Source organism: Meriones unguiculatus, chromosome 1 (assembly GCF_030254825.1).
Source record: "Meriones unguiculatus strain TT.TT164.6M chromosome 1, Bangor_MerUng_6.1, whole genome shotgun sequence".
NCBI classification, from domain to species: Eukaryota; Metazoa; Chordata; class Mammalia; order Rodentia; family Muridae; genus Meriones; species Meriones unguiculatus.
Window position 1 is genome coordinate 27,152,801 of NC_083349.1, and position 18,614 is coordinate 27,171,414.

The 18,614-nt window shown below is 41.0% G+C and overlaps 1 protein-coding gene across 1 annotated transcript in view; it reads left to right on the top strand.

Moving 5' to 3' along the window:
• The window catches only part of LOC132654782 (solute carrier family 22 member 19-like), a 100,675-nt gene that overhangs the window by 81,075 nt on the left and 986 nt on the right, over nt 1–18,614 (top strand). Inside the window, exons 8-10 of the mRNA XM_060386084.1 lie at nt 793–901; nt 4,853–5,026; nt 18,280–18,366. Coding sequence (XP_060242067.1) covers nt 793–901; nt 4,853–5,003 — 260 coding nt within the window. The 3' untranslated portion in view covers nt 5,004–5,026; nt 18,280–18,366. The remainder of the gene's footprint in view (nt 1–792; nt 902–4,852; nt 5,027–18,279; nt 18,367–18,614) is intronic.

Here is an 18,614-nt window from a genome sequence, read left to right on the forward strand (position 1 = left end):
CCTACCAGAGAGGGCCTCTGAAAGACTCTATCCCACGGTGTATCAAAGCAAATACTGAGACTCATAAACAAACTTTGGGCAGAGTGCAGAGAAACTTATGAAAGAAGAGGGAGATAGTAAAACCTGGAGAAGACAGGAGCTCCACAAGGATAGCAACAGAACCAAAATTTCTGAGCACAGGGGCCTTTTCTTCTATTGATACTCCAACCGAGGACCATTCATGGATATAACCTAGAACCCCTGCTCAGAGGTAGCCCATGGCAGCTCAGTATCCAAGTGGTTCTCCTAGTAAGGGGAACTGGGACTGTCTCTGACATGAACTCAGTGGCTAGCTCTTTGACCTCCTGCCCCTGATGGGGGAGCAGCCTTGTCAGGCCACAGAGGAAGTCCTTGCAGCCAGTTCTGATGAGACCTGATAAGCTAGGGTCAGATGGAAGGGGAGGAGAACCTCCCCTATCAGTGGACTTGGAGAGGGGCACTGGAGGAGATGAGCGAGGGAGGGTGAGATTGGGAGGGAAAGAAGGAGGGGCTACAGCTGGGATACAAAGCGAAAAACTGCAATTAATATAAAAATAAAAATTTAATAAAAAGATGCTAGGTGTGTAAATGCAGTAGATCAGAAGTGTTGATTCTTTATAAACCAGATGTGCTGATAGGTCACCTTCTTTAAATTATTAGTCATCAAGGACTTTTAACTGTGCAGGTTCTCCACTCTATATTTTCCACTTATGAAATGGAAAGTAAATTCATTCACCTCAATGTGACCACTGTCCCTGATCTTCCTCCCCACAGAAATGCAAACCCTGAAATCCATTTTGATAACACTGGTGGCAGTAACTTCAACTGTGGCTATGAGCAGTTTTCATCTGCATTCAAATGAGCTTCTTCCCACCGTGATCAGGTACATGCCTTGATGGAAACACCTGTATAGTTATCAACAGCAACCAATTGCAGTAATGACAAATATGGCCACAGTTATTGGAAGTTTGCATTTTGAAAGATACATTTATTCGAAACAGCTGTACAACACTAATAAGCATCTTATAGAAATATGTGGGATCACTCAAAACATAAATGAAATGAGAAATACAACTTCTTTTAATTTTTAATTATTTTTTTATAACATTCACTTCTGTTTTTAGGAAATTTACAGTGTATTGGCCCTCTGTCATTCCTATTCATTTCCCATTCCTCCTAAATTCCTTCTTCACAGCTGGTTTCACTCAGCCCTCATATATTTGTGTGCACACATGTATGTGTGTGTGTGTGTGTGTGTGTGTGTGTGTGTGTACGCATATGTGCAGGTCTTAAAGTACAAACAAGTAATGGGTTATATTATAACATTTTAAAAATGTTTTTCCTTTTTTTAATCTGCCTTTTTGATACTTTATTCCCTATTCCAATAGTCATTTCTTCTTGCCAGTTGTCACACTTCTTATTTCATGATGGTGTATAATACCTTCTTTCAATTGTTTAAATTTTTCTTTATTATTAATATTTATTACAATTTATTCACTTTGTATTCCAGACGTGGCCTCCTCTCTCATCTCCTCCAGGTCCCAACTTCCCTCCCTCTTCTTCCCCTATGGCCCTCCCATACACCACTGATAGGGGAGGTCATCCTCCTCTTCTATCTAACCTTAGCCTATCAGGTCTCTTTAGGATTGTCTGGATCCTCTTTCTCTGCAGCCTAGCTAGGCCACCTCCTCAGGGGGAGGTGATCAAAGATATGGCCATTGAGTCCATGTCACAGACAGCTCCTGCTCCGCTTACTAGTGAACCTTCTTGGAGAGTGAGCTGACTATGGGCTGCATCTGAGCAGGGCATCTAGGTACTCTCCACGCATGGTCCTCTGTAGCAGTATCACTGTCTGCAGGTCCCCCTGGGCCCAGATATTTCGGCTCTGTTAGTCTCCTGTAGAGCTCCTGCTCCTTCTAGGTCCTTTTCCCCATTCTTTTATAAGACTCCCTGCATTCTGTCCAAAGTTTGGCTATGAGTCTTAGCTGCTACTTTGATACCCTGATTGGTAGAGTCTTTCAGAAGCCTCCTATGGAAGGCTCCTATCATGTTCCCTGTCTTCTCCTACTTCTGATGTCTATCCTATTTGCCCTTCTGAATGAAGATTAAGCCTCTTCCCTAGGGTGCTCCTTCTTGGTTCACTTCTTTAGGACTATAGACTTTACTATGTTTATCCTATATTATAGGTCTAATATACATTTATGAGTGAGTATATACCGTGTGTGTCTTTCTGCTTCTGGGATACCTCACTCAGGGTGATCTTTTGTAGATCCCACCATTCGTCTGCAAGCTTCATGATTTCCTGTTTTTAATAGCTGAGTAGCATTCCATTGTGTAGATGTACCACAACTTCTGTATGCATTCCTCAGTTGAGGGGCATCTGGGTTGTTTCCAGGTTCTGGCTATTATGAATAAAGCTGCTACAAACATGGTTGAGCAAATGTCCTTGTTGTGTACTTGAGCACATTTTGGATATATGCACAGGAGTGGTATAGCTGGAACTTGGGGTATCACTATTCCCAATTTTCTGAGAAAGTGTCAGATTGATTTCCAAAGTGGTTGTACAAGTTTACATTCCCACCATCCATGGAGGAGGGTTCCCCTTTCTCCACAACCTCTCCAGCATGTGTCATCCTTTCAGTTTTTTATCTTAGCCATTCTGATGGGTATAAGGTGGAATCTCAGGGTCATTTTGATTTGCATTGCTCTGATGACTAATGATGTTGAACATTTCTTTTTTTTAATTTTTTATTTAACTTTTATTAATTACACTTTATTCCTTTTGTATCCCTCCATAAGCCCCTCCCTACTCCCCTCCCTGTCCCATCCTCCCCTCCTTTCGGCCTGCATGCCTCTCCCCAAGTCCACTGATAGGGGAGGTCCTCCTCTCCTTCTTTCTGATCTTTTTGTTGTTGTTGTTGTTGTTCTCAATGCAGTTTATTCAGGAACCTTGAACAATCTTCTGACCCTGGGGAAAGCCAGCCCACAGCTTAAAATAACCTCTGGGTAGCCAACCCCAACGTGCCTCATGGGCAATGCAGATAGGTCCACAGACAAGGAAGCAAGCCAGATCCTCAGCCTTAGCCAAATGTGGAATTGTTCCTGACAGAGAGCACTCACCATCGGGAAGGTGGAAGGCAGAAACCAGCTCCATCTTTAAGGCACAGCATTACGCAGCTCTCTACAGTTCTCCCTTTTTGTTTTAGACGCATCAGGCAAGAGTAGAGGTCTGATCTCTGATATTAGAAATAAATTGGAACTTTGTATCAATGTTCATTTAGGTGTCATCCACCCAAAGAGCATCAGACCCGTCCGATACCTTTTTCTCAGGGGCGGGACCTGGGGCATCAACCCACATGCAATCAGACATGCTCTTCTCTGGGTCCAAAGCGGCTGACCCTGAGTGCAGTGCTTAGCCTCGCATCCTGGGCGTAACATTTTAGCTTTTTATGGTAGCCAACCATGCTTGGGGAGACTTTCCTGCTTCAATGGCTGTAAGGCCTGAATGATCATGGCTGCATTACACTGTTGTGAGACTCTAATCTTACATATACACCACAGGCAAACCAAGGAGACCAACACCAGAAGGCCTGCTAACGCTCCCATGCCCGCCCATTCCTTCAGATGATTCATGGCTGCAGCAATCCATGGTGATAATCCTGTGGCTATTCCTGAAGTGTTTCTCTGTCGTTTAATTTTCCTCTGTTGAGAACTCTTTTTAGATTTGTACTCCATTTTTAAATTGGATTATTAGATTTGTTGGTTTTTAAATCCTTGACTTCTTTATATTTTCTTGATATTAGCCCTTTGTCAGATGTAGGATTGGTGAAGATCATTTCCAAATTTGTACACTGCTGTATAGTTCTACTGATAGTTTCCTTTGCTACACAGAAGCTTTTCAGTTTAATGTGGTTCCATTTATTGATTGTTTATATTAGAGCCTGTGCTGTTGGTGTTCTGTTCAGGAAGTTGTCACCTGTGCCAATGAGTTCAAGACTGTTTCTTGACTGAGGGGGAAAAGTTTCTTTGTCAAGGTGGAGCCCTGGGATAGGATAGGTTCCTGGGGAGATATGGGTCTGACTCTAGCTGAGACTCCTAAAGAGGTGGTAGGAAAGGGGGGATGCCATGAAGACTGAAGTGACTGTGACCACCTCCTGGCCAGGTAGGACTAGTGGAAGGAGGGGGAACAAAACCTGTGATCCAAACATTACCCTGACTAAAAGAAGTGCAGAGATTAAGTAGGAAAAAAGATTGAGGGAATGTCCAAACAATAATTGGCCCAACCTGAGACTCCCCCCCTCACACTAGAGAGCCAGCTCCTGACACTATTAATGATGCTCTGCTCTGCTTGCATTCAGGAGTCTATCCTGACTGTCCTTTGGGAGGCTCAAGCTTACAGAGACTGAGATATCATCTAAGGAGCATACTTGGTCTGGACCTAGGCCCTTTGCACATATTTGGCTGGCTGAAGGGCAACATGGTGTTCATATGTTGTACCTGGTGAATGGGAGTAGAGGGTTTTTTCTAACATAGACCCTATTGCCTGCTTTTGGATTGCTTTTCCCTAGCAGGGCTGCCTTGCCTGGCCTCAGGGGATGAGGATATGCTCAGTCCTGGTGTGACTTGATGTGCTGGCCAAGGTTGAAGGTGAGGGTGAGGGGAAGGGTCTCCTCTTTTCTGGAAGAAAAGGAAGAAGGAAGGGGGAAGGAGGGGAAGAAGAGAAGGAGAGGAGAGATGTGAAGTAAATAAACTGAATAATAATAATTTTTTTTAAAAACCTACAACTATTGCTTCAAAACCAATATGATCTTTCGTCATTTTATGTTCATTTTAGGAAATCCAAGCTGCAATATTTGTGGTGTAAAAGCTTAATTAAAATTGTTATATTCGGAGGGGCAAGATGGCGGCGCCGGGAGGACTCTCATTCTGAGCAGCAGCACAGCAGGATCAGCACAGTGACCAGCAATCAGAACTCTCGGCCATAAAACACAGTCATTGTGTTTCCCAGGTGAGAGGATATCCCACGGTGGGGGATTCAGTCAGCTTTTAACTCACCCGGCTAAACTGCGGAAGAGATCCCGGTTCCGCCAGGCGCTTGGCTGCCGGCCGCCAGCCCCAGCCCCAGCCCGGAGCCACAAGCCAGTGTCTCCGGTCACGGTCCCAGACTGAACCCTGTGCACCACACTATCAGAGACTGGAATTTTCAGTCGAGAGATAACCCCAGGGTACAGGAAACGATTGGGACCGGCCTTAGGTCACCCAGACATCCCCTGGAAAAGACTCGGGCGGGTTCCACGGGAACCCCAGGAGCCAGCCCGGAGCCAGAGCCCAAAGCGGGGGACCCAGGTTCCGCCACAGAGCCCTGCCTGCCTGCGCGCCTGATTCGCCGCCGGACATAGTAACAGAGGGTCTGATCTCAGAGCACTCAGCTCACCCCCAACCTGAAAAGGTCCCCGGAAAATTACCCATCTGAGGGAGGCACTCAGGCTCCCAAAAGCCGCAAAGGCAGACACAGGCAGTTTCTGCCCACCAGACAGCTGGCAGAGACTGAGCCGCCATCACACAGCTGTGCTCCAGGCACATGCAGTTACTGCAGCCAGCCAGCTGGCGGACACTGAGGAGTGTGCACCAGAGCAAAAAAAGACACTGGGAGTCCATGTCTCCAGAGAATCCACGGGGAAGGAAGGAAACTACTGACCTAAATCACCCAATCCTTGCCTAGAAAAAGTCTAGCAGTCTAGTGGGGCCAAGGCGCCAGCACTCAGCTTTGCTCCAGACACAGGCACAAACAGTTGAGGCGCGCCTGATGTCCAACTGGGTCACAGCAGCTGATCATTAAATTTACAACAAGAAACCCAGAAACAGGGCAGCTGCCCTCAGGACTTCCCTGGGTGAGAGGAGAACCCTCTCGACTAATAAAGACCACAGTTACCACTCAGGTCTATATCCCTGAGGTGAGCAACTCCTGAAAAAACACCAGCCATCCAGGGACTATACCCAAAAAGCTGAGAAGACATCCTTCAGGAAAAACCAGCTTTCTGCAAAGGGGATTCTCTCCACCACAGGATCCCCAGGAACCACCAGAAAATAACCCCAAACACGTAAGATAACACAATGGTTAGAGGCCTGCGTAAAAGCTCAAGCAACAAAAGACAGAGCAATATGGCATCTCCAGAACCCAGTTACCCAGGGGCAAGTAGCCCTGGATACCCCACCATAACTGAAATCCAAGAAGATGACCTAACAAGTATGCTCATGAAGATGATAAGAGAGGAAACAAATAAGATTCGTAAAGACATAGAGGAAGATAAACTCAAACAGAATATTGCCATCCGTAAAGAAATAGAGGAAGCTGCAACCAAACAGTTTATGGCCTTTAGAAAGGAAATGCTTAAAACACTGAATGAAATGATAGAAACAGAGTTGAAGGAACTAAAAGAAAAACAGGAAAGTACAATCAGACAGGTGAAGGAAGTAAACAAAACAACTCAAGACCTGAAGATAGAATTGGAAAAATTAAAGAAAACACAAATGGAAGAAATAATGGAAAGGAAGAATCTAGGGAAGAAAACAGGAACTACAGAGATAAGCATAACCAACAGACTACAAGAGATGGAAGAAAGAATCTCAGGTGTAGAAGATACAATGGAAGAAATCGATGTATCTGTCAAAGAAAATGTTAAATCCGAAAAATTCCTGACACAGACTGTCCAAGAAATGCAAGACAATATGAAAAGACAAAACCTAAGAATAATAGGTATAGAGGAAAAAGAAGACTCCCTTCTCCAAGGCCCAGAAAATATTTTCAACAAAATCATTGAAGAAAATTTCCCCAAGCTAAAGGAGAGGCCAATTAGAATACATGAGGCCTACAGAACACCCAACAAATTTGACCAGAAAAGAAAATCCTCCCGCCACATAATAATCAAAACAGTAAGTATACAGAACAAAGAAAAAATACTAAAAGCTGCAAGGGAAAAAGGCCAAGTAACATATAATGGCAAACCCATTAGAATCACACCTGACTTTTCAACAGAGACTATGAAAGCCAGAAGGGCCTAGACAGATATCATGCAGACCCTAAGAGAACACAGATGTCAGCCAAGGCTACTATACCCCGCGAAACTCTCAGTCCTCATAGATGGAGAAAACAAGATATTCAATGACAAAAACAAATTTCAACAATACCTACAAACAAATCCAGCATTACAGAAGACACTGGAAGGGAAAATACAACCCAAGAAAGCTAGCTACATTCAAGAAAACACAGGAAATAAATAACCTCACTTCAGTAAAACAAAAAACAACCAAGCACACAACAGTATGACCACAGCCAACATCAAAATCAAGAGATCTAACAGCCACTGGTCATTAATCTCTCTCAACATCAATGGACTCAACTCTCCAGTAAAAACAGATTAACAGAATGGATACGTAAACTAAACCCAGCAATCTGTTGCATACAAGAAACACACCTAAGACACAAAGATAGACATTACCTGAGGGTAAAGGGTTGGAAGACGACTTTCCAAGCAAACGGACCCAAGAAGCAAGCAGGAGTAGCCATTCTAATATCTGATAAAATAGACTTTCAACCAAAATTAATCAAAAGAGATGGGAAGGACACTTCATACTCATCAAGGGAAAATTCCACCAGGAAGACATCACAATCCTGAACATCTATGCCCCAAATACAAGGGCACCCACATTTGTGAAAGAAACATTGATAAAATTTAAAGCACATATAGATCCCCACACATTAATAGTGGGAGACTTCAACACCCCACTCTCAACAAAGGACAGGTCAACAAAACAGAAATTAAACAAAGAAACAACGTCTCTGACAGAGGTCATGAATCAAATGGACCTAACAGACATTTACAGAACTTTACACCCAAACACAAAAGAATTTACCTTCTTCTCAGCAACTCATGGAACCTTCTCCAAAATAGACCATATAGTGGGTCACAAAGCAAGCCTCAACAGATACAAGAAGATTGAAATAATCCCATGTATCTTGTCTGATCACCATGAAATAAAGCTGGACCTCAACAATAACAGAAATAACAAAAAGCCTACACACACATGGAAACTGAACAACTTGTTACTAAATGACAGCTGGGTCAGGGAAGAAATAAAGAAAGAAATTAAAGTCTTCCTAGAACTCAATGAAAATGAAGACACAACATACCCGAACTTGTGGGACACAATGAAAGCAGTGCTAAGAGGAAAGTTCATAACACTAAGTGCCTTCAAGAAGAAATTCGAGACAGCTCATTCAAGCACCCTAATGGCTCATTTAAAAACCCTAGAAAAAGAAGAAGCAGACACACCAAGAAGGAGTAGACGGCTGGAAATAATCAAACACAGGGCTGAAATCAATCAATTGGAAACAAATAAAACAATTCAAAGAATCAATGAAACCAAGAGCTAGTTCTTTGAGAAAATCAACAAGATCGACAAACCCTTAGCCAGGCTAACTAAAAGGCAGAGAGACACCACCCAAATCAACAAAATCAGAAATGAAAAGGGGGATATAACTACAGACACTGAGGAAATCCAAACAATCATTAGGACTTACTTCAAAAGTCTATATGCCACAAAATTTGAAAATCTAAATGAAATGGACAATTTTCTTGATCGATTTGACTTACCAAAGCTGAATCAGGACCAGGTAAATCAACTAAATAGTCCTATGTCCCCCAAAGAAATAGAAGCGGTCATCAAAAGTCTCCCATCCAAAAAAAGCCCAGGATCAGATGGCTTCAGCGCAGAATTCTACCAGACCTTCAAAGAAGAGCTAACACCAATTCTCTTCAAACTATTCCACAAAATAGAAACAGAAGGAATATTACCAAATTCATTCTATGAAGCCACAGTCACCTTGGTACCTAAACCTCACAAAGACTCGACAAAGAAAGAGAATTTCCGGCCAATCTCCCTTATGAACATTGATACAAAAATACTTAATAAAATACTTGCAAACCGAATCCAAGAACACATCAAAGACATCATCCACTATGACCAAGTAGGCTTCATCCCAGGTATGCAGGGGTGGTTCAATATACGGAAATCCATCAACGTGATCCACCATATTAACAAACTGAAAGAAAAAAACCACATGATAATCTCCCTAGATGCTGAAAAAGCCTTTGACAAAATCCAACATCCATTCATGTTCAAAGTATTGGAGAGATCAGGGATACAAGGCACATATCTAAACATAGTAAAGGCGATATACAGCAAGCCTATAGCCAACATCAAACTGAACGGAGAGAAACTTAAAGCAATCCCACTGAAATCAGGGACAAGACAAGGCTGCCCACTCTCTCCATATCTCTTCAACATAGTGTTGGAAGTCCTTGCTAGAGCAATAAGACAGTTGAAGGAGATCAAGGGGATACAAATTGGAAAGGAAGAAGTCAAATTATCACTATTTGCAGATGATATGATAGTATACGTGAGTGACCCCAAAAACTCTACCAGGGAACTCCTACAGCTGATAAACACCTTCAGCAAAGTGGCCGGATACAAAATTAACTCAAAAAAATCAGTAGCCCTCCTGTATACAAAAGACAAAAGGGCTGAGAAAGAAATTAGGGAAACAACACCCTTCACAATAGCCACAAATGACATAAGGTACCTCGGAGTAACCCTAACCAAGGAAGTCAAAGACTTGTATGAAAAAAATTTCAAATCTCTGAAGAAAGAATTAGAAGAAGATATCAGAAGATGGAAAGATCTCCCATGCTCATGGCTTGGGAAGATTAACATAGTAAAAATGGCCATCTTACCAAAAGCAATCTACAGATTCAATGCAATTCCCATCAAATTGCCAACACAATTCTTTACAGACCTGGAAAGAAAAATTCTCAACTTCATATGGAATAACAAGAAACCCAGAATTGCTAAAACAATCCTCTACAATAAAAGATCTTCTGGAGTTATCTCCATCCCGGACCTTAAGCTGTACTATAGAGCAACAGTTTTAAAAACTGCATGGTACTGGCATAGAAACAGAATGGTGGATCAATGGAACCAAACAGAGAACCCAGAAATAAACCCACACACTTATGGACACCTGATCTTTGACAAAGACGCCAAAACCATACAATGGAAAAAAGATAGCATCTTCAACAAATGGTGCTGGTCCAACTGTATGTCTACATGTAGAAAAATGAAAATAGATCCATAATTATCATCCTGCACAAAACTGAAGTCCAAGTGGATCAAAGACCTTAACATAAAACCAGACACATTAAATCGGCTTGAAAAAAAAGTGGGAAATACCCTAGAACTCATTGGTACAGGGGAAATCTTCCTGAACAGAACACCAACAGCACAGGCTCTAAGAGCAACAATCAATAAATGGGACCTCATGAAACTGAAGAGCTTCTGCAAAGCAAAGGACACCGTCATCAAAACAAAGCGACTACCTACAGATTGGGAAAGAATCTTCACCAACCCTTTATCTGACAGAGGACTCATATCCAGTATATATAAAGAACTAAAGAAGCTGAAAAGCAGCAAACCAAGTAATCCACATAAAAAATGGGGAACAGAGCTAAACAGAGAATTCTCTGTAGAGGAATACCGAACGGCAGAGAAGCACTTAAAGAAATGCTCAACCTCACTAGCCATTAGGGAAATGCAAATCAAAACAACCCTGAGATTTCACCTTACACCCATGAGAATGGCCAAGATCAAAAACTCAAGTGACAACACATGCTGGAGAGGTTGTGGAGAAAGGGGAACCCTTCTCCACTACTGGTGGGAATGTAAACTTGTACAACCACTCTGGAAATCAATCTGGCGCTTTCTCAGACAACTAGGAATAGTGCTTCCTCAAAATCCAGCCATACCACTACTGGGCATATATCCAAAAGAGGCTCAAGTACACAAAAAGGACATTTGCTCAACCATGTTTATAGCAGCTTTATTTGTAATAGCCAGAAGCTGGAAACAACCCAGATGCCCCTCAACTGAAGAATGGATGCAGAAATTGTGGTACATCTACACAATGGAATATTACTCAGCAATGAAAAATAAAGGAATCATGAAATTTGCAGGTAAATGGTGGGATCTGGAAAGGATCATCCTGAGTGATTTGTCCCAGAAGCAAAAAGACACACATGGTATATACTCACTCATATAGACATACAACATAGGACAAACCCACTAAAACCTGTGCATCTAAAGAAACTAAGCAAGAGAGAGGACCCTAACTTAAATGTCCATCCCCATCCGGAAAGGCAAAGAGGATGGACATCAGAAGAAGAAGAAAACAGGAAACAACCTAGGAACCTACCACAGAGAGCCTCTGAAAACCTCTGCCCTACAGACTATCAAGGCAGATGCTGAGCCTGATGGGCAACTGTTGGGCAGAGTGAATGGAATTTTATGTAAGAACTGGGAAATAGTAAGAGATGGAGAGGACATGGTCTCCACAAGGAGAGCAACAGAACAAGAAAATTTGAACACAGGGAACTTCCCAGAGACTCATACTCCAACCAAGGACTATTCATGGAGATAACCTAGAACCCCTGCACAGATGTAGCCCAGGGCAGTTCAGAGTCCAATTGGGTTACATAGTAATGTGAAGAGGGACTGCCTCTGACATAATCTGATTGGCCTGCTCTTTGATCACCTCCCCCTGGGGGGGAGCAACCTTACCAGGCCATAGTAGAGGACAATGCAGCCACTTTTGATGTGAACTGATAGACTAAGATCAGAAAGGAGAGGAGAACCTCCCCTATCAGTGGACTTGGGGAGTGGCATGCATGCAGACGGAGGAGGGAGGGTTGGATTGGGAGGGGAGGAGGGAGGGGCTTATGAGGGGATGCAGAATGAATAAAGTGTAATTGATGAAAAATTTAAAAAAATTTAAAAAATTTAATGTAACTTTAAAAAAAATCCATCAATGTGATCCACCATATTAACAAACTGAAAGGAAAAAACCACTTGACAATCTCCTTAGATGCTGAAAAAGTATTTGAAAAATCCAACACCCTTTCATATTTAAAGTCTTGGAGAGATCAGGGATACAAGGCCCATACCAAAACATAGTAAAGACAATATACAGCAAACCTGTAGCAAACATCAAACTGAAAGGGAAGAAACTTAAATCAATCCCACTGAAATCAGGGACAAGGCAAGGCTGCCCACTCTCTCCATAGCTCTTCAACATAGCTCTTGAAGTCCTTACAAGAGCAATAAGATGATTAAAGGAGATCAAGGGGATACAAATTAAAAATGAAGAAGGTAAAGTAGCACTATTTGCAGATGATATGCTATCATACCTCAGTGACTCCAAAAATTCTACCAGGGAACTCCTACAGCTGATAAACACCTTTAGCAAATTTGCCGGATACAAAATTAACTCAAAAAATTTAATAGTCCTCCTGTATACAAAAGAAAAGTGGGCTGAAAAAATAATTAGGGAAACAACACCCTTCACAATAGCCACATAAATGACATAAAGTACCTTGGTGTGACCCTAACCAAGCAATTCAAAAACTTGTATGAAAAAAATTCAGTCTTGGCAGAAAGAATTAGAATTAGAAGAAGATATCAGAAGATGGAAAGATCTCCCATGCTCATGCTTTGGCAGGATCAACATACTAAAAATGGCCATCTCGCCAATTGCAATCTACAGATTCAATGCAATTACCATAAAATCACCAACACAATTCTTTCAGACCTTGCAAGAAAAATTCTCAACTTCATATGGAATAACAAGAAACCCAGAATTGCTAAAACAATCCTCTACAGTAAAAGATCTTCTGGAGGAATCTCCATTGCTAATCTCAAGCTGTGCTATAGAGCAACAATACTAAAAACTGCATGGTACTGGCATAGAAACCAACTGGTGGATCAATGGAATCAAATAGTAGACCCAGAAGTAAACCCACACACTTATGGACTCCTGATTTTTTACAAAGATGCCAAAACCATACAATGGAAAACATAGCAACTTCAACAAATGGTGGTGGTCTAACTGTATGTATACATGTAGAAAAATGCAAATAGATTCGTATTTATCACCCTGAACAAAACAAAAGTCCACGTGAATCAGAGACCGCAATTGAAAAATGGATATGTCTTTGCTTTGAAAACACTGCTAGTTAGAGTCTTTCAGATGCGCTCAGTAGACTCCTGTCATACATTCAATGTGCATCCCATCTGTCTTTCTAAACGAGGATTGATCATCTTACCCAATGTCCACTCTCTTGATTATCTTTTTTAGGTGTATGGATTTCATTATGTTTATCATATCTTATAGGTCTATATAAGTGAGTATAAACCATGTTTCTCTTTCTCCTTCTGGGATATTTCACTCAGAATGATCTTTTCTAGATCCCACCATTTGCCTGCAAAGTTCATGATTTCCTCCTTTTTGATTGCTAAGTAATATTCCATTGTGTAAAAATACCACAATTTCTGTGCCCATTCCTCCGTTGACGGACATCTGGGTTGTTTCCAGGTTCTGGCTATTACAAATAAAGCTGCTATAAACATGGTTGGGCAAGTATCCCTTTTGTGTACTTGAGCAAAGTTTGGGTATATACATAGCAGTGGTATAGCTGGGTCTTGAGGAAGCACTATTCCTAATTGTCTTAGAAAGCGCCAGATAGATTTCCAGAGTGGTTGTACACGTTTACATTCCCACCAGCAGTGGAGGAGGGTTCCCCTTTCTCCACAACCTCTCCAGCATGTGTTGTCACTTGAGTTTTTCATCTTGGCCATTCTGATGGGTGTAAGGTGAAATCTCAGGGTCGTTTTGATTTGCATTTCCCTGATGGCTAATGAGGTTGAGCATTTCTTTAAGTGTTTCTCTGCCATTCAATATTCCTCTGTCGAGAATTCTCTGTTTAGCTCTGTTCCCCATTTTTTAAGTGGATTACTTGGTTTGCTGCTTTTTAGCTTCTTTAGTTCTTTATATATACTGGATATTAGTCCTCTGTCAGATAAAGGGTTAGTGAAGATTCTTTCCCAATCTGTAGACAGTCATTTTGTTTTGATGACGGTGTCCTTTGCTTTACAGAAGCTTTTCAGTTTCAGGAGGTCCCATTTATTGATTGTTGCTCTTAGAGCCTGTGCTGTTGGTGTTCTGTTCAGGAAGTTGTCTCCTGTGCCAATGAGTTCTAGGCTGTTCCTCACTTTTTCTTCTAACAGATTTAGAGTATCTGGTTTTATGTTGAGCTCTTTGATCCACTTGGACTTTAGTTTTGTGCAGGGTGATAAATATGGATCTATTTTCATTTTTCTGCATGTAGACATCCAGTTGGACCAGCACCATTTGTTGAAGATGCTGTCTTTTTTCCATTGAATGGTTTTGGCTTCTTTGTCAAAAATCGAGTATTCATGGGTGTGTGGGTTTATTTCTGGGTCTTCTCTTCTGTTCCATTGATCCTCCTTTCTGTTTTTATGCCAATACCATGCAGTTTTTATTACTATTGCTCTGTAGTACAGCTTGAGATCTGGGATGGAGATACCTCCAGATGATCTGTTGTTGTACAGGATCCTTTTGGAGATTCTGGGTTTTTTGTTTCTCCATATGAAGCTGAGAATCTTTTTTTCAAAGTCTGTAAAGAATTGTGTTGGTATTTTGATGGGAATTGCACTGAATCTATAGATTGCTTTTGGCAGGATGGCCATTTTCACAATGTTAATCCTACCAATCCATGAGCATGGGAGATCTTTCCATCTTCTGATAACTTCTTCAATTTCTTTCTTCAGAGACTTGAAGTTTTTCTCAAACAGGTCATTCACTTGCTTGGTTAGTGTCACCCCAAGGTACTTTATGTTATTAGTGGCTATTGTGAAGGGTGTTGTTTCCCTAATTTCTTTCTCGGCCCTTTTGTCTTTGGTATATGGGAGGGTTTCAGATTTTTTTGAGTTAATTTTGTATCTGGCCACTTTGCTTAAGGTGTTTATCAGCTGTAGGAGTTCCCTGGTAGAGTTCTTGGGGTCACTCAGGTATACTATCATATCATCTGCAAATAGTGATAATTTGACTTCTTCCTTTCCCATCTGTATCCCCTTGATCTCCTTCACCTGTCTTATTGCTCTAGCAAGGACTTCCAGCACTTTGTTGAAGAGATATGGAGAGAGTGGGCAGCCTTGTCTTCTCCCTGATTTCAGTGGGATTGATTTAAGTTTCTCTCCATTGAGTTTGATGTTGGCTATAGGCTTGCTGCATATTGCCTTTACTATGTTTAGATATGTGCCTTGTATCCCTGATCTCTCCAAGACTTTAAACATGAATGGGCGTTGGACTTTTTCAAATGCTTTTTCAGCATCTAAGGAGATGATCATGTGGTTTTTCTCCTTCAGTTTGTTTATGTGGTGGATTACATTGATGGATTTCCATATGTTGAACCACCCTTGCATGCCTGGGATGAAGCCTACTTCGTCATGGTGGATGATATCTTTGATGTGTTCTTGGATTCGGTTTGCAAGTATTTTATTTAGTATTTTTGCATCAATGTTCATAAGAGAGATAGGTCTGAAGTTCTCTTTTTTGGTTGGGTCTTTGTGTGGTTTAGGTATCAGGGTGACTGTCGCTTCATAGAATGAGTTTGGTAATGTACCTTCTGTTTCTATTTTGTTGAATAGTTTGAGGAGAATTGGTGTTAGCACTTCTTTGAAGGTCTGGTAGAATTCCGCGCTGAAGCCATCTGGCCCAGGGCTTTTTTTGGAGGGGAGACTGTGAATGACTGCTTCAATTTCCTTGGGGGATATAGGGCTATTCAGTCTTTCTACCTGAGCTTGACTTAATGTTGGAAGATGGAATCTATCAAGAAAATTGTCCATTTCATTTAGGTTTTCAAATTTTGTGGCATATAGGCTTTTGTAGTATGACCTAATGATTGTTTGAATTTCCTCAGTGTCTGTAGTTATGTCACCCTTTTCATTTCTGATTTTGCTGATTTGGATAGATTCTCTCTGCTTTTTAGTTTGGCTAAGGGTTTGTCTAACTTTCCAACTTCTTTTCAGTGGGCCATTGTTTTACAAATACTTCATCTAACAATTCAAAGAAAGTTTTCACCCCTTTTTTTTAAAAAACCTGTGTAAGCTTCCATACTAAGACTAGTACCTTCACTCAGAGAATCCATATCAATAACCTCAGACTGATCTAGTTTTATGTTCCTTCCACTATTATCCTACACCATTAAAATCTATTCCCACACATATTTCCCAGACTTCTTGAGTGAATAAGCAAACTCATTAAGCTCCTTAGTATTGTAGTGAATTTCCTCATGAGCTACACTTTCTACCATTCTTTTAAGAGCCTGCTTATGCTTAAGTTTCATTACAGGTCTAGAGGCAACTAGTGGTGGGTCTGAAACTTCAAGTCAATGCAGAAAAAAATTAAAGAAGATATTAGAAGATGGAAAGATCTCCCATGCTCATGGACCAATACGATTAACATAGTGAAAATGGCCATCCTGCCAAAAGCAATCTACAGGTTCAATGTAATTCCCATCAAAATACTAACACAATTATTTACAGATCTCGAAAGAACAATTCTCAACTTCATATGGAAAAACAAAAACTCCAGAATAACTAAAACCATTCTGTACAATAAAAGAATTTCTGGAGGTATCTCCATCTCTGATCTAAGTTGTACTGTAGAGCAACAGTAATAAGAACAGCATGTTACTGGCATAGAAACAGAATGGTAGATCAATGGAATTGAATCAAAGCCCCAGAAATAAACGCACACACCTACGGACACCTGATTTTTAACAAAGATGCCAAAACTATACAATGGAAAAAAAGATAGCATCTTCAAAAACTGGTGCTGATCTAACTGGATGTCTACATGTAGAAAAATGCAAACAGACCCATATCTGTCACCCTGCATGAAATTAAAGTCCAAGTGAATCAAAGTTCTCAACATAAAACCAGACACACTAAATCTATTGAAAAAAAAAAAGTGAGGAAGAGCCTCGAACTCATTGACACAGGAGACGATTACCTGAACAGAACACCAACAGCACAAGCTCTAAGATCTACAATTAATAAATGGTACCTCGTGAAACTGAAAGGCTTCTGTAAAGCAAAGGACACTGTCAAGAGAACAAAATGACAGCCTACAGACTGGAGAAAGATCTTCACCAACCCTACATCTGATAGAGGGCTAATATCCAGAATATATAAAGAACTCAAGAAATCAGACACCAACAAGCCAAATAATCCGGTTTAAAAATAGGATACAAAATAAACAGAGAAGTCTCAATAGAGGAATATCAAATGGTGGAGAAACACTTAAAGAAATGCTCAACATCCTCAGTCATCAGGAAAAGTTCTTAGCTTTGATATGGTCCACCCACACATCTCCATCCTAACATATAGGATCCATTCTTTACTAATCTTTGCCCTCACTTTAACTATCAATACCCTCTGAGGCTAGGACTTGAATTTTTATTGTGATTCAGCCAACCTCATAATGAGGCCTTCAGTTTTATTTTCTGCAACTCAAGCTCTGTGGCTGCTGGAGAGAAGAGTCTCTTACATGGCACTCTTGGAAACCTTTACACTGTTTAATGTGCATCTGGAGCCTGTCAATTTTATCACTAAGTTCTTTGTTGTCCTTCACCATATTCTGAAGTTGGTTAATTTTATCATATAGCTCATTACTAGCCTTTATCAGTTTATTCAGAGAAGCTAAGAGCAACCAACCAGCACCATCATTTCCTTATTTTGACCCAAACTGTCAGATGTTCATATGAAAGTCACCAAATGCATTGCCACTCATAATTGGTGAATCAGGATAATCAGATGCATTTAGCTGTTTAAGTTTGTAATGTAGTTCACACCATGGGCTTTCAGTACTCTCTGAGCTACCAGGAAAGGGAGAAGCTACAGTAGCTGAAGGTGCTGGTGAATTGAAAAACCCATTCCAGCTACTTAAAGGATTCATCCTTATACTTCTGTTTCTCAAGAACCACTTCTGGTACTAAAATATATATAACCTGGGTTTTTTAGAGCCACAGAACTTGTGAAAAAAATCAGTCTCTAGAGAGAGACAAGGAAATGGGTGTGACTTACAGGCTGCAGTCCAGCTAATTCAACAACGAACAGCTAGCTGTGCCAAGAATCTAGTAGTTGTTCAGTCCAACAAGGCTAGTCTTCTGTATATTCTGGAATCCCAAAGAAGTAGTCTTCAATGACAGTGAAGAAGTAGATGTGCTAGCAAGGTGAGGACAAGCGGGCAAGAGGAAAAAAGCTTCCTTCTTCCATGCCCTTATATAGGTGTCTATCAGAAGATGTGGCCCGGATTAGAGATGTGTCTTCCTGCTTCAAGATCCAAATAAGGGCTTGTGTCTTCTTACCTCAAAGGTAAGGACTAGAAGTGGATTCACACACTTCAAACCAAACAAAAATAATATTTCACAGGTGTGCCTTCCATTTATGGATTATAGTTCATTATAGAGGTACTCAAGTTGACAACCAAGAATAGCCATCACACAAAGCAGAAAGACCAAGAATATTCAGGTTTCATTTATTTCTACTCTCTTTTTGTTTTTTTTCCTGCCAAAGGAAATTAAACACTTTTCATAATGATGCTTAACTCCTGAGTATTATAC